General features: G+C 38.3%; 1 protein-coding gene across 11 annotated transcripts in view; it reads right to left on the bottom strand.

Moving 5' to 3' along the window:
* Positions 1-16,378, bottom strand: part of Bbx (BBX high mobility group box domain containing) — a 237,747-nt gene that overhangs the window by 53,801 nt on the left and 167,568 nt on the right. For all 11 annotated transcript variants that reach the window (XM_052158055.1, XM_052158059.1, XM_052158054.1 and 8 more), the window contains 3 exons: positions 14,766-14,961; positions 10,842-10,909; positions 1,191-1,271 (listed from right to left, as the gene is read on the bottom strand). In XM_052158055.1, the coding sequence (XP_052014015.1) occupies positions 1,191-1,271; positions 10,842-10,909; positions 14,766-14,961 (345 nt within the window). The remainder of the gene's footprint in view (positions 1-1,190; positions 1,272-10,841; positions 10,910-14,765; positions 14,962-16,378) is intronic.

The following is a 16,378-nucleotide window of genomic DNA, read 5'->3' as shown; positions in this document are numbered from 1 at the left end:
ACATAAAGTATGATTTCACTTGAAGACAAAATAGGGTCTCCTAAAGAATATCAATACCCATCACACATCAAAGCAATATTTTCACAGATGTCTTTACAATCTTACATGTGCTACAGAGGCTTCAATATGCACATATCCTGATACATACACAATTTTGAATAAAACTTTAGAGAGTTCATTCTATTATTAGGACTTCGGGAACCACTGAGTATCTCTGTTTAAAGTTGGGCCCAACCTCAACCAATATGTCTCTAACTGTTGAAAAAAGACCACGGTATGACTTCTCCATTATATTAAGTCCTTGAGGAAGTCGATATTGAAAACAACTCAAACTCATACCAGTCCTCAGTCAAGGACAGAAAAAGACAGATATGCATCATGAACAAAAATATACTATAACACTCTGGTGATATAATCAAGACTGCTAGGAATAGTGCAAATATTCTCAAAGGACTGGCAGGAGGTGCCAATGCAGACAGACAAATGTGAGAAATATGGTTGTCCTGCACCAAACTGTGGCAAGACAGAAAAAGAAAATTTAAGTGATCAAGGAAGGAACACATGGCTCAATGATTAGGGGTGCAGATGAGAGTTCATACTGAGTCCTAGGATTAACTGACATGTTTTCAGAAGCAGTTTTAATCTCTGCTTTGACCCTGCCACCAAGCTACTAGTTCTGTCCTGTGGTAGAAGACTGGCAAAATTCATGCAACAATATCAAGTTAGAAATCAGGCAAAAAAGGAAGAAAGCAGGCAATGGAGTATACATAACAGTTGAGTTTATTCTATTTTTGAGTCTATCAGCTAAAATCTGTGTTTTAATAATACTTCTAGTTTAATTATAGTAGTTAGTATGACTTAAGAAGCATCCATAAATATATAGTTATTTCTCAACTAAAATCTCTAGATTACCACAGGGCAGTACATGTCTGTAATACTTGCTGTTGGCAAATTGGGGCAGGATCATGAGTTTGATAACAGCGCAGCTATACAGAGAGTCTCTGTCTCAAAACGAATCAAACAAAAAGCCCCTGGAGACCCATATCTCTTACAATCTTTCACTATATATTCCCATGTATAATTTAGTAAGCTAGAGTTCTTTGCTGCTTTCCTTTGCTGTCATTAGCCCATATTTAATCTCGCTTTATAAATGACTCCCAGATTAATTAGGCATAAGATGCAAATATTACCTCTGCAAACTGAAACAATGGTGACTTCTGACGCAACTCAGGTGACTCTGAAATATCAGGCGTGCAAGTCCCAGAGGATGCCTGAAAGAAAGACAGATAGCCTGGCATCATGACGACAGCAGACAAATCCTCACAAATCTAAGAGCAAAATGTCATCACTGAGTGTGGCCTAAATGAGAAATGTCCATGAGAGGCTCATGTGTTTGAAACTGGGTCCCCAGTTGACGCTGCATTTGGGAAACTACAGGAGGTATGGCCTTCCTTGAGAAAGTTTGTCACCACTGAACGTCCCACTTACTCTGTTTCCTGTGTGTAGATAAGGATGTTATTGGCTAGCTTCCTGTTCGTGCTGGCCTGGCATGCCCTCCCTGACACTATGGAATCCAACTCTCTGCAACTGTCAGCCAAAATAAACTTTTTCTATGAGCTGTTTTTGATCATATTTCATCACAGCAACAAAGAATAACTAATACATTGTACAAAGTTATATGTAAGAGGCCATTCAAGTGCAAAACAATGACAGTAACAGAGAGACGGCTGGGTACTTTCTGAATGTGTACAAAGATTAACATTTTATTGCAGGATTTCTGTCACAAATCCAGAGAGCACCTACTTCCCTGTACTACCTACCTCAACACTTCCTGTTACACATAACTACACAAAAACAGAAATGAGCTCTGACCAGAGAATTCTTGGAAAACAACACTAAAGCCAATTCCCTCCCCAGGCTTTTCACATATTTATAGCATAAGTCCTAATCTTAAAGAGATAGTGTTTACCTAAAGAAATACTTCGCTTTTGAGATATTTTGCTAGTAAACATTTAACATTCTGTTATGTCATCTGTTAATTCATTATTAACAGTATTTACTAATATAAACCATTTAGTTATATCTTAATAGGATTCTTCCCAGGAACATACATTTCCTCTTATTTTCTGTGCTAGAAATAACAATTTCTCCATTTGGATGACATATTCACCTCTGGAATGAATGCTAGTGAAGGGCCCATTACTGCATTATTCTTCAAATTGCCTAGGCACAGTGTAGATAGCAAGAAGGATTTGTTGAGTTACACTGCTCATGGAGGTACATGCTTGTGGCATTCAGGAAGTAGAGAGAGGGAAATCTGAAGTTTAACGTCACCCTTGAATACATTAGACAACTTCCCACCCCACTTCAAAAAAGAATACTGAATAAACTAATAAAAACTGAGGTGTATAAGTGTAGTTCCCTGATCTTAGTCCAAATCAGAAAAGAAGCATCAAGACAGAAATCAAGTCTGTCATATGAAGTATGGACTCATTTAAGTCATATACTTTATCCATTTTATTCGCTACCTAAACTTGTAGTGTCTGTCTCAGAACCTCATGTGATGTACCTGAGATGAGAGAGCCTAGTATTTTATTAACGGTGAGTTGACCCAAAATGAGTCTTCTAACTTAATAAAAGCATGCTCTTATTAAAAAAAAAAAAGCCCTGATGGAATTGCCAAGTAAAAGTTATTGCTGATGACTTAAGCTAAATGGAAACAGAAAACCATCACAAATGCCCCCCCCCCACACACACGCACACATGCACACGCACACGCACACGCGCACACACACACACACACACACACACACACACACACACGCACACACATTAAAATCTCAGATGGAGAGAAGGCAGACAGCTTTAGCTGCCCAAGAAAAAAATTTATGGATACTTTTGAAATGGACTTTTATTTTTGCTGTGAAAAACTATGGGGTGATTGGAGAAACACTTGTGAAAGTAATCAAGTCTGAGACAGACCAATGCCTGTGTAAATCAATTCAACAAGTATGTATTGATTAAGTTGCCTTTGGATAGTTTAAAAAAAAAAGACAGAAGTCAAAAGTAGAGATAAACAAGGGGGGAAGAGTTGTGACAGAGCAAAGCCAGCAGCAAGGGAGGACAGAGGGAGAGCGCTCCTCCAATCTTCCTTTGATTTAGCTGCAATTTTCAATAAGCAAGGAAGGGAAATAATATAGTTTTATGGAAAACTAAATAGCTGATGTAAATGTTTATCTAGAAAAACATTAAGGTAAATTGCCCATTAAAATTTCATCAGAATGTATATATTCAAAGAAGTAATTTACATGTGTAACTATGATTCCATGTCACCAAGGCAAGTATGAATACCTTACTAACAAAGTAAAACTGGATGTGATACATGTTAGGTATTTTTAGCTAAAGATTACAGAATATAAAAACTGTTTTTGTGATATGGCAAATGTATATATGTATGAACAGAAAAATCTATACTCATGGAAATGAAGGTGGATTTCCTACAAAAGGCTTCTATTAGAGTCCCAGACCTTATATTATGTAACATTATTATTTATGTAAATTAGCTAATTGATGAATGATTTTTATGGATCAGCATTATTCCTCAGCATCTATCCTTTGACTTAATGAAAAGAAATGAACAGTAGTTAAACAAGAAAAGAAAAAGAAAAGCAACCCAGTTTCTAGAAAATCTCTGAAATAATACACAAAGCCACTAGGTGTTGCTATATGCCCAAAAAAGAAAATAGCTACAGGGATTTCAGCTTAAGCACACACTGCAATCTTCTTACACTCGCTCGCCAGCCACTTCGATTTAGCACTGATTCTCAACAACAAAGGAAGGGCAATGATGAGGACAGTAAGAATTATGACAAAGTAAGGGACGTGTTTTCCGCCAGAGGAGCAAATCAGTGAGAAATCCCAGGTCCAGCCTCTGGATACGAAGCATGATTGAGCCAGTTATGACCACAAGTGGCTTAGGAAGCTAAGTATTATCAAGGGCTGTTCCCACTTTGCAAATCCCAAAGCACACTGCTTAGCGCTGTGGAGAATAGACAGTCAACAAAGGAGCAAGTAAACATTGTAGATCAACCATATATTCCTACTCTTGCTAGTTCAAATATTTATTTCTCATTCACTTGTTCAGTAAGCACTTTGTACCAGCATGGAGGCTGATACCATTAAGAAGTTTAAACACCATGTGTGTCTAGTATAAAGCAGGGAACAGAGTGATGGCTAAGGGAATCTGCCAGACCCTTGGTCTGTTTGCAATTCCAGTGAAGGGAAGAGCTACACTGCAGAAATGAACAGTAGAGGAATATTAGAAGATTCCCTGGGAGCACAGAGAAAATTCTTTACTGTATGAGTGCTTTTATGAGTTGGAAAGTAAGGTGGACTTTCCCTCAGTGGAGTAGTGAGAGTGTCCAGTCACAGCAGATGAAAATGCACAGAGGCATAGTTTTGCTGTGTTTCTGGGGAATGGGGACCTTCCTGGTGTGGGTAAACAATAAGATGCCGTGCAAGTGTAATGGGAGATGACTCCAGCTGACAAAAACGTGGATGCAGTTAGGTCTGGAAATTAGGCTGGAGGATAAAGAGGGCTAGCTAAGGGTTTTAGTTAGAGGAACAACATGATGAGAAATATACAGTTAGATAATTATGTCAGAGGCATTCAGGACAACCTTGGCTGGCAGTGACTGGAGGCAGGAGACCAATTAGCAGGTAGGGGAAATAAGGCTGCAGAGATATGGAGTCCCAATTAAGTCAGAGATAGCACTTGCGAGTCCTCAGTAATTGTCTGGAAGGATATCAGGACATCAGAAGAAGGGTCAGACTACACCAATATCTTCACAGTAAATAAAGCTGAGAGAACAGATGTGAGAAGAGGAGAAGGGCTGATGGGGCACAGAGTATCTTTCATGGGAAGAAATAGTCTAGCATAAGAGGAGTGTGTCTGAATGTCTGACTGACAATGGTGTACTACACTAGAACCAGACCACCGTGGGAAGCACAGTCAATGGTAGTATCCGTAGAGCCTGCTATATCATCTGGCAGAAATGGGTGAGAGCTGGGGGAGACCAGAGAGTTACTCAGGGTCTCCAGGCCACCAGAATACTGTCTCCACTCCACAGGCAGCAGAGTTTATACAGAGCACAGCAAAGCCCGTGCTGTGTCTACAGACAGGCGACTGCAGTCAACACCGAGACAAAGGGCTGCATCTTTCTTTCTCTATTTATCTGATGACGAGGGAAGGCCCAGTCTTCTTACCATCTCTAAGCATCTGTTAGTGCCAGCACAAATCAGGGAAAAGAACCTGACTGCCTCGGTTTTGTGTCCCACTCCTGTTGGAAGAAGCTGGGCTCCGTCAGCAGTACTATCTAGAAAGTAGTATAAAGTGGAAGGGAGGGAAGGAAGGAAGGAAGGAAGGAAGGAAGGAAGGAAGGAAGGAAGGAAGGAAGGAAGGAAGGAAGGAAGGAAGGAAGGGGGAGAGAGAGAAAGAGAGAGAAAGAGAGAGAGAGAGAGAGAGAGAGAGAAAGAAAGAAAGAAAGAAAGAAAGAAAGAAAGAAAGAAAGAAAGAAAGAAAGAAAGAAAGAAAGAAAGAAAGAACGAAAGAAAGGAGAGAGAAAGGAGAGAGAAAGAAGACAGCAACAACAAAATCTCTGGGCACCCGCTTCCTTGCCACTGTAGAAATTAAACATAGCACATGTCTTAACAACATGTGTTTAGAAGCAACAGACCCGTGAAAAGAGAATAAAAACAACAGTAGGTAAGGACCAGGAGAAGCAGCACAGATAAAGGAATTTAATGTGTTTTAGTCTCCAGCTAAGAATACTAGTCTGTAACAGGCACAAATCAAATTAACCCAGCTGTAACGATGGGTGAGAACAGAATTTTTCCTATTCCACTGATATTAGAAATAACAGTGAAAACTTTCAATTTTATCTAAATCAATATTTGAACAAGTTGAAATTTAGCATTTAAAAACAAAAATATAATCGTGCAAAATATATCAGTGAAATCAACTGTTCTGTGCCTCAGACTTTGCATCTCTTCATTTGATGGGAATCAGGAGGGTTTAAGGCCCAGAGTCCTCACTCTGTGGCCTTGGTGAATGCAACGAGGAACAGACTTTATTGGGAAAGCAGTGTGAACTGACCAATGTGAAGGCTTATTTAGCTCTATGACTAGCTGGAAGGCAATCTCAAATGACTGCTGCTGCAGAGTTGATGCTAGGTAGGTGGAACTGAATCATAGAGTTTCCTGGGTGCCACACAAAAAAACTGGCTGGCCCTGCTGGAGCCTTGCTGTTGTGCAGCTAGACGACAGTGGGTACTTAAGCTTTCTGCCTCTGGTCTTTCACTGAGAGTTTAATATTTATTCAGAAGGCAGACAAAACTTAACTCCTGACACTGCTAAGGGTGTATTATCCTTACCTAAGGCACAGGTGAGCAGTATTTTGAAAGGACGCAGTCTTGAATAAAGTTAGCTGAAATGGTTATCTACTCTATAGTCCATTCAACAGCTTAGAAAAAACTTTCATCATAAGATTTCAAAAAAGCATGAAGCTAAATACAATTAAGTGTTAAAATTTAAGGGTAACAGCAAGTGTTTTTAATGATTAGGAAGAGAAATACTGCTTAGCTCAAGAAATCATCAACATTCTGAAGGAGATGAAAAATTATTGTTTTAAGATATTAAGTATATCATTTTCAAATTTCAATCAGGTATTCATTTCTTATTTTATAAACATGCAGGTTACCGGTTGAAAATGAAAAAATTAAAAAGATTTTTCCTTGAGAGAATTACCTTTCTTTAAAAACTTGAGCCTTAAAAGGTATCAGGTACATAAAGGACACATATCTGTGTATGGTCTATCTCCTTACATGCCTTCCCCACTGAAATCATTCCATGAATACTCTTCATGTGACGGAACATACAAAAAAAGATGGCACCCAGTTCACTACTGCCCATTTTTTCTGCAGTATGGCCTCACTGGGCCGGCATCTGAAGGGGGAGTGCTCTGTCTGCAAGTTCCTCTTCTACTAATCTACCTTATGTAATTAAAATAAATTATCCTGATCTCCTAGTGATGATGAAAAAATTAAACTACAATTGGAAATTCTTCCAAGGTTTCAATGGACCAGGAACTGTGTGTAGTGTGTGTGTGTATACACGTGATGGATGTATGCATTATACATGCTGGTACCGGCAAAGCACTCTGCAGCCTGCATAACAAATAAAATTTGAGATTTTGAATTGAATATTAAATGCCTAGAATAACTTATGGTGATGATCCTATATTCTTACAAGAATTTTCAGGAAGTAAAACACGCCTTACAGGTTTTATGTAATTGATCTTTGCAGTATTCAGGTATGCAGAAATCAGGTATGATTATTAGCTCCCCTTTGTAGAATGGAGCCAAGGCACAAAGTGTCTAGATCAAAACTGTACTGTCATATCTATTTGCTCGACCAAAAGAAAGCATTCAAACACCAGAGAGCTAAGGTCTAAGGTGCTTCCCATATGTACTGCTAACCCTGGATTTGGTAATTCAACTGCACAGACATGCCTTCCGTCCTCAGAGTTGAGTGTTTTTCCTAACTTCTCCTATTTTCCATTTTGCTTCCTTCTGTTCTAACCAAGACAACTCTGTTGTTGCAACAGCAAATGTTGTCCTTGCCAAGATTAATCTAACTACTTTATATGCATTTTGTATTGAACCATTGTCCTTTCCACACAACCTCTGAATTGTAACACTCTGCTTTTATTTTAAATTCTAACTTAGCTCTACATTTTCTACACTAGCACAGATCATGAAAAAATTTGTCTTGAAGATTACTTTGACTAATTCTAGAACACATATTTCATTTTCCTTGCATTTTTATCTTCTAATAATTTACAAGTACCATAAGAATTTAACTCTCTGCTGACCCTTCCACCCAGAATCTGAGGAAAAGAATATTACTTTTGTTTCTTCTCCCTTTATATTTCCCATTCCTTTAAATCACAACACTGAGTGCACTTAAATCTGAATGATTCATTTAGGCTGGTTCTCTTCTAGAGCCCAAGCATCTTCACTTGATTTCTGGCTCTGCTACAATGTCTTATCACACCCTTCCACTTCATCCAGGTCGATGGGGCTATTTCCTAAGGAGCTGCAAGCGCTCAGCAGAGATAGGCTTGCTCTATTTCAAAGGCAGGAGACATTCCATTCTGTATTTGTCTTACTCAGTATATCAATTTTTCTTCCCAAATCAAATAATTATATAAAACAAATACTGTTCTTAAAAAATGTCTCAAATATTGGCATATATGAAGGTTATTATTTATGCAAAATACAAATTACCAATTTTTAAAACAAAATTCAACCCTGTCTCCAACTTACTGCAGCCAAGAGCAAAAGGTCTTGCTTGGCTCAGAAACAGCAGTGTATAAAACTGCTCAACTAATAGTGCCACAGATCTAGTGTGGTAAACTGACACCTAGAAGACAGGAAAACATTGGTATAATTTGTTCAGTGACATCAAGAAATTAAACTTTCTATAACTGCGAGGGCATACTGCATAAACCAGAATACCACAGAGGTCTTAGAAGCTTTGCAGCAGTTCTATTACTTCAGTTATACTAAAGAAAATACCTGTATTATTTAAGAAAATCTATTTCCTATATTAAATTTCACACTTGAGAAAAGCATTCTTAGAATTCCATAAATGTAATGAAATCTCAAGTCAGTAAAAAAAGCCTCCTTCCTTTTAAGACAATTTTAAAATAAGGACTCTATATCACATCGCTTTAAATGCCTTTGTGATTATATGATTTAGTGGCATAATGTTTTAAAATATTACTGATTAATTATTGCAATATAAAATATGAAATTTCTGAATTGTTTTCATTTTATCTGAATATATATTCATTGTATTTATTTACTGAATAAATATTTACTGTGTTTACCTTATGATGATAAAAAGATCATTACTATCTTAAAGATAATCTCCCTATACAGTTCTATTTAACAAATCTGCATATTTGCAATAAAAAATGGAGAGGTAGAAATCTATGAAGTATACTAGACTCTAAGCTCTTCAGTGGCATTTGGAGATAAATTTTACTTAAGTATTTACTATTTTACTGTTTTCAGTAATGACCCAAATATCTCTGAGATGAGGGGAGGGATTGGAAACAAAGCTGAATCCTGAAGACGCCACTCCTGCTCCAGGAACCTGCTCTGTACTGTTTGCCTCTTCATCTGGAGAGTCCTCACAATGCTTCCACTTCACTGGAGTAAACCGGCCATCACTGCAGTGCTTATACTATGTGTCTCAAAATGTTCTTTATAGGAAACAAGAGAACTTACTAAAAAGAGCTCAAGTAGTAAAACGTTAAACAAAAAAAAAAAGTTTCCATTTTCTTGCTAGCACAAAAGAGACCTACAGTGATCATCGGTTTATGTGTTCTGGAGTAAAGCTGGGAAGAAAACATTGTGTCCTTGAGGACAGGTGATACTGACTTCCACAAAGGTCATGAGTCAGATTGGTGAAAAGTCACCTCCTTGTCCACATCCACCTTTGGAACACTTGAACTTCTCTCTGCTCAAGAGTATGCTTTGCCTTTAAGAGGTCATACTGTGTTAGGAACAGAAATGATCCCCGGCGATGCTGTTGTTAGGAGCTAGAAACATGCTCGCTAACGAGCCACAAAAGCAGAGTAATATGCACATGTTTTTCAGTGGAAGCTTTGCACAACATAAATATTTGTAAACAAATTAAAATACATTAAAATGAAAGGGAACAAGTTAGTTAAATTTAATATATATTCAGCAACTTTGTGTCCCACATATAAACTATAAATAACAATAGCACAAAGGTATAAACAGCCTGTATAGTTGACTAGATTAATTTAAACCTATATGATCTACTCAAAGTTTAAAACAACAATACACAGTACAGGCTTGCAATAAAACTAAGCTAAAAGATTAAAATCAAGAATATATTAAAAGAAAAAGAATAAAAAAATGACAAAATCTTTTGCCCTATGCTTCTATAGCTGTAATACCTAATATTAGGGGCAGGTTTGGTGCTGGATGCATTCACCACGGCAATATTGGTAGCTCTTGCAATCCTGTCCTACATATCTGTGTTGGTTTCAATAGCAACTTTCCATCATAATTAAGACCCAGAATGGAGCAAAATAACATGACCTGCAGGTTAATTCAACTGATCTGTTAAATGGGTCTAGAAAATAGAAATACGACACATGTAAATTATGTGTGGTTAACTGCCACAGCTGAGCAGATTCAGATCCAAAACTGTTTAGCAACAGCAGACTAAGAACTAGATCACAGGACCAAGGTCGTGAGTGCTCCGGGTCCTCTTTCTTTTCTATTTAAAGGATGAACAGTTTTGCAACACTGCCATTCCAGATGTTCAAATAGGAGCTTAGAATTATTCACATACTAGAAAGACCGACGGACCAACAGTCTCATACTTTACTGTCAGCTTCCCACTAGCGAGTCTAAATGATACAAACAGGGAATGTGTTGAACAGAGTGAATTTATTTTAGGGTGCAATCCTCGTGCCCATGACACGGACACAACATATGACAAGCGACTGCACTGGATCTCTTTCTTACTCCTAAGGTTTAAACAATTGCAGATTCTGCTCTGCAGTTGAGCTATTCACCAATCTGCTCCATTCAACACATTGAAACTTTACACTGGTAGTTTCTCCAAGAGTTAAATGAGAGTGGGACTGCGGCAGCAAGGTGCGGAGAACAGCGGTCTATGCTGAAGCCCCACCCAGAAGGAGCAGGAGAGGGCCACAAGAGCCTAAGGGCCGGGCTTACCTCTGCTGCTCCAAGAGCGTGCTCTCCAGCCAGCAGCAACATGCTCAGGCCTCCCATCTGAGTAGGATCTGAAGATCAAAGCAAATAACCAACTTAGAAGCGTAAAGCACATATAGCCATAAAGAGTGAAAAAGATTATTCATAAAGGCACACATCCAGACTGCCCACATATAAATTTAATGGAAAGAGTTCAAGATTCTTTCTTTATATAAGCTCATATATGTGTGCTTAATGCACATGCTTTAAGGAGCTGTTTTTTCTTTTCTATGGTTTTCTTTTTTTGAAACAGTGTCTCTCTCTGAAGCCCAGGCTGTCCTGGTATTCATGATTTCCTTGCCTTAGCCTTATAAGTGCAGGATAACAGGTATGAACCACCACACAGGCCTTTTAAATCTCTTAGACATTACTGGTCTAGTACCATTCCAACACAACACATTTCCCTAATACTATGACTGATGAATGAATCATCTCCCAAACCCAAGGCTTCTTTCCAAGGTTTCTTTTCCTGCATAAACATCATGACCAAGAAGCAAGTTGTGGAGGAAAAGGTTTATTCAGCTTACTTTCCACATCCTGTTCATCACTAAAGGAAGTCAGGACTGGAACTCAAGCAGGTCAGGAAGCAGGAGCTGATGCAGAGGCCATGGAGGGATGTTACTTACTGGCTTGCTTCCCCTGGCTGGCCCAGCTTGCTTTCTTATAGAACCTAAAACTACCAGCCCAGGGATGGCACCGCCCACAAGGGGCACTCCCATGCTTGATTCCTAATGGAGAAAATGCCCCACAGTTGGATTTCATGGAGGCATTTCCTCACCTGAAGCTTCTTTCTCTGTGATAACTCAGGCTTGTGCCAAGTTGACACAAACCCAGCCAGTATAGGGGTGTTTAGATAAGGTTTTTTTTTCACTGAAGTATACTCATGCTTGTCACTGAGAAGTTTGAGACTGTTAATCACAAGTTATTATTTCTGCCCTGTAAAATCAGGTCTGGTCAAAATAACTAGGGTATCAGGGAGTACAGAACAGAGAAATTTCAAACTGGCTTCCAAATTCAAATGAGATTTTTGAAAATAGTTTCTTTAAAACTTTCAAAGTAAATTTAAAATAACAAATATGTTTTAGATATATAAATCTTCAGGGTACTTGGGCTGCTATTATAACAACTCCAAGATTTAAAACTAATGTTTTTTGATTAGCCAGCTCTTTTGCTTTAATTCTTTCAACAGTCAATTGGTACAGGGAGACAAAATAAAACAGTAAGGCAGTAGATCTCTGCTCCAGGTTACATTTTCGTCAGAATCCTTTATTCTTTAAAGCTGTTTCAAATGTTAACTTTTAAAGCTTCAATGAAAGAATGTATGTCTTTGTGCACTCAGACATATATTGTCTCTGGTGCACACAGGTCTCAAGACATGCATTTTATATTTAGAATGAGGATATCGTAAAACTGCCTGAAGACATTTCTCTGTTTCTTCTATTTAAATGTATGCCCTGAAGTAGAGTTTTGTTCAGTCAGCCTTAAAACTCATGAAGCAACTTTAATCATACTTTGTACATAATTTTCTTTTAAATTAAGAAAAGGTTCCGAGGGAGGAACACACTACAGAAGGGAAAAAGAGGAGAAGGAAGAGAGGGAGAAAAGAATAAAAGAGATAGAAAATAGAAGGCTATGAAATAATCAAAGAGAAAAATATGTCACCAAATAATCCTGAGTTTAAAAAGCCAACACTGCCCCACGCAGGAGGACACACACATAGAACACCAATACTGGCTAATCGGGTGAGACAAAGCTCTGCTGTGCTCTTAACAGACTACTTTCAATTAAACACTAAGTTTAAGAACTACTGAGCCTGATAAAATATGTACTAGTTTGTTTAAAGTAAAAGTCAAGGGGGAATGAGTCTAGCAGAAAGAAAGTATGGGGAGGGGGGCGCTTGAGAATGAAGTACCCCTGCAGCTTCATCCTCAGAGGGAGGGCTGGGTGATCACGCTCAAATGATACAAATGTACAGTTCAAATTACAAAGTAAAACAGAAATACAATGACATGAAAATTCAAGCTATAAACCAAATGTGACTGTGTAAGAAGTTTGCTATTCATCCTAAAGACTAAGCCAAGAAATTATCAATTTTCTATCACTAACATAGTGCTATTTAGAACTATCAAAAATACCCATTCACATAAAAAGCACACTTTGCCTTTATAGAAAGGGTTGTTAGTATATCAAATTCTATGTATTTGTCCCTTGGAAATCATAAATTTGACAAAGTTGGGTTATTATAAATTATAAAATGTGGAGTGACAATGACTACAGAACAAATAAACAAGAATAAATCAAAATAGATTCTGTATAAAACTGGCCTTTACAATTCCCTTTGTATTTGCCAGGTTCAGAGAGCTAAACACCAGTTTTTTAATCAAAGGTAATTTAGTTTACTTTCATCTTCTTGAAAAGGGATATAACTTGAAATATCAAAGCAGTGATACTATATGCAAGCTAAGAGTGAGCTCTGGTCACGAAGTTCCTACACATGACACAGGCCATTATTACCAAGGCAAATGCCCCCAAGGGGATTTTTTCCCCTATATTTGGCATCACAGAATATTGTTTATAAAAAAATTGAGCTATATATTTCTTAAGTCTAGATTCCAGTTCTACTTTGTAGGTAAAAGGGCAGATTATTAATGTCAGAAACATTGTTACTAAAGACTTATTTACATACTTCCTATAATTTACATACAATTATTGTTTGGTTTGTAATAACAATTGCATTTAAAACCCTCAAAAACAAACAAACAAACAAAGCCAACTCTGTACACACTAACCTAGATTTAGAATTGAGAGAATAGGAACAGAGGCTAAATGGCAAAGAGATTGGGTTTAGATGTCAGTAGTCTATTCAGCCTCTCTTGGTCTTAGACTATGCTACTTATGTCACAACAAGGAAAGTCCAGAGAGTTCACAAAGATGAGTAACAAATGGGCTGAAGCTAAACCTGTACACGTGACAGCTAAGGTAGGAGCACATCTGCTTTGGTTCTTCTGGAGCAGACATTGGGAGCTCTTCTGGAATTAGGCTACGGACACTGCACTCAACCTTTGGTTTCCCAAGGATACTGCCATGTGTCACGTTTCATTTTTCTGGCATTCATACAATACCACACACAACTACTGATCTACAGACCACTTAATTCACAGGCTGGCTTAACAGCATCCCTACTAACCTTTCTATATTGTGAACAGTTTAGGACTTTGAAAAGTGCTTGCTTGTAACATGTTGTAGGAATTCTGGCTCATCATGAACTTCCCAGATTTTACCTTATTCATCCTCCCAACTTCTTTCTGGCAAAATCCTTTCGATTATAGTGAAGAGGGAAAATCCAGCCATTTGGGTGTGGTGAGGGGGAATGTAAATGTCTCATTTCACAGTCATAAATGCATGAGCATTCCTCACAACCCAAAGAGTAATATGGCAAATGGCACCATTTGGAATTTGAAGTTTGCTAGAGCCAACATTAATGGGGATAAGAGGTGGATAGGGTGGAGGTTCTCATTAAGACACACCCATTGATCCATTCTCAGATTGGAATGGATTGCCCACATGCTTGTCCTTGGTATATCAGACAATCTACATAATACCCATAACTCCAGTGTGTAATACTAGGCCTGGGGCTGGGGAAGAGGTGACACTATTTTATTAATACAAAATTCCCTAAGGTCCTGACAAGCCCCAGTTTATTGTTGCCATTTCCATACTGTCACTGACAGGAACTCATTTACTACTTGGTCCCATCTCCTTCAGTTACATGGACACTCCTTGTACACCATACCCTAAAACCTCATCATATGCTATGTATTTGCAAAGTGCCACAAGACAGGTATTGTTTTGACTGTTTAAAAACAGGTGCAAATTGTGTAAACTCACCTGCCATTCCAAAGTTCAGCTGCGGAACTTCTTCTGTCTTTGCCTTCCTGGGGGTTGGCAAGTCTCTTGAAGAGTCAGATGGGAAGGCCCACCGTCTCTTCCGTGGGTTGACCGTGGGTGTTGGCGACTTCACAGGCTGGTTGGTGGTAGGGCACCATCTGTAGCCAGGATTTGCTTTCATAAATGCATCTTTATACTATAAACAAATGAACAGTACGTTTAATGAACATCCATGCAGACTAAGCACTTCAACAACATTCACCCTTTCCCTCATTCAGAAAATGGTTGTGAAAAAACACATTCGGTGACTTCAGTAGATTCCCTTTTAGAAGACGACAGCACCAAGCACAGAGAGCCAGAAATAAGGAAGAGTTGTCTAACTCTTGGGACTACAACACAGAGACCAGACTCTTCAGATGCTCCTCTCTTTTGTTGTTCTTGGTAAGCTGGTCCTTCTACATCAGGTAGCAGGCACTAAGCATAGAGCAGTGCTGTCTGTGGGCTGAGCACAGTACTAGCTATGCTTGGAGTGACTGCCAACAGTGGGCACAGCACCTGTTTCTTCTCTTAAAGCATTACATTTTATGTATATGAGGGGGTGGTATGGTGTGTGTGTGTGTGTGTGTGTGTGTGTGTGTGTGTGTGTTACACTCAAATTTTTTTACATATAGGTATTTGTCTACATGTTTGTGTACTACTTGCATGTCTGGTACCTATGGAAGTCAGAAGTGGGCCCTGGATGCCCTGGAACTGAAGCTATAGATGCCATGAGCTTCCATGTGGATGCTGGGAATTGAATCCTTGTTCTGTGAATGAACAGTCATTGCTCTTAACCACCCACTAAGCCATCTCTTCAAACCCTAGAATCCTAGCACCTAGCACACAAGTGACACTTCAGTACATATTTAGGATCATGTGTTAACACTAGGACCAGCAACCAGATCCTTCGCACTGGTTGACTTAATCAGCTAAGAATAGTTTTACAAAATTATATCTTGGTCTCAGTGTTCCTGTAAGGCAAATGTATACAAAGGAAATTCTCAAGTATGAAATAAAGGAACCAAGATCAAGTAGCACGGGAGCAAGGCAGGCTAGCTAACCAACATTTTGGTTATTTTTAGACACAGAAAAGTAGAGGAAAGAACAGTGAATATAGCCTGATTATCTAGGATCAAGATGTGCCTCTGCTTAGCTAATCTTGGGAATTAACTCTAATCCCTCCACCTATAATGTGTAACATACATGCCAATAGTTTTTAATGAGCACAAAGGATATCACATATGAACAATCTCTGATGTAACATGTAGCAATAAATATATCACAAGTTTTATGTCTTATTTGCAAGTTTCAATCTTCATTGACAATATTTTTCATCATTGTTTCGGTGGCTTCCTCTTTTATCCTTTCTCCTAACTCCACGAACTCTTTCCAGATATCCATTATACATTCCCCAAGGTACATTGTTTAATTAAAAACACAAACAAGCAAACAAACGAAAAAGCAAAAAAAAAAAAAAAAATTAAAAAACCCACAAAATGCATTATATCTTCAACTATTACTATTGGATTATTTTATTAACAAATTGTTATGTTAATGACAATTTGATTGTATAG

The sequence above is a fragment of the Apodemus sylvaticus genome, chromosome 15, assembly GCF_947179515.1.
Source record: "Apodemus sylvaticus chromosome 15, mApoSyl1.1, whole genome shotgun sequence".
Classification (NCBI taxonomy): domain Eukaryota; kingdom Metazoa; phylum Chordata; class Mammalia; order Rodentia; family Muridae; genus Apodemus; species Apodemus sylvaticus.
This window is presented reverse-complemented; position numbering and strand designations above follow the sequence as displayed.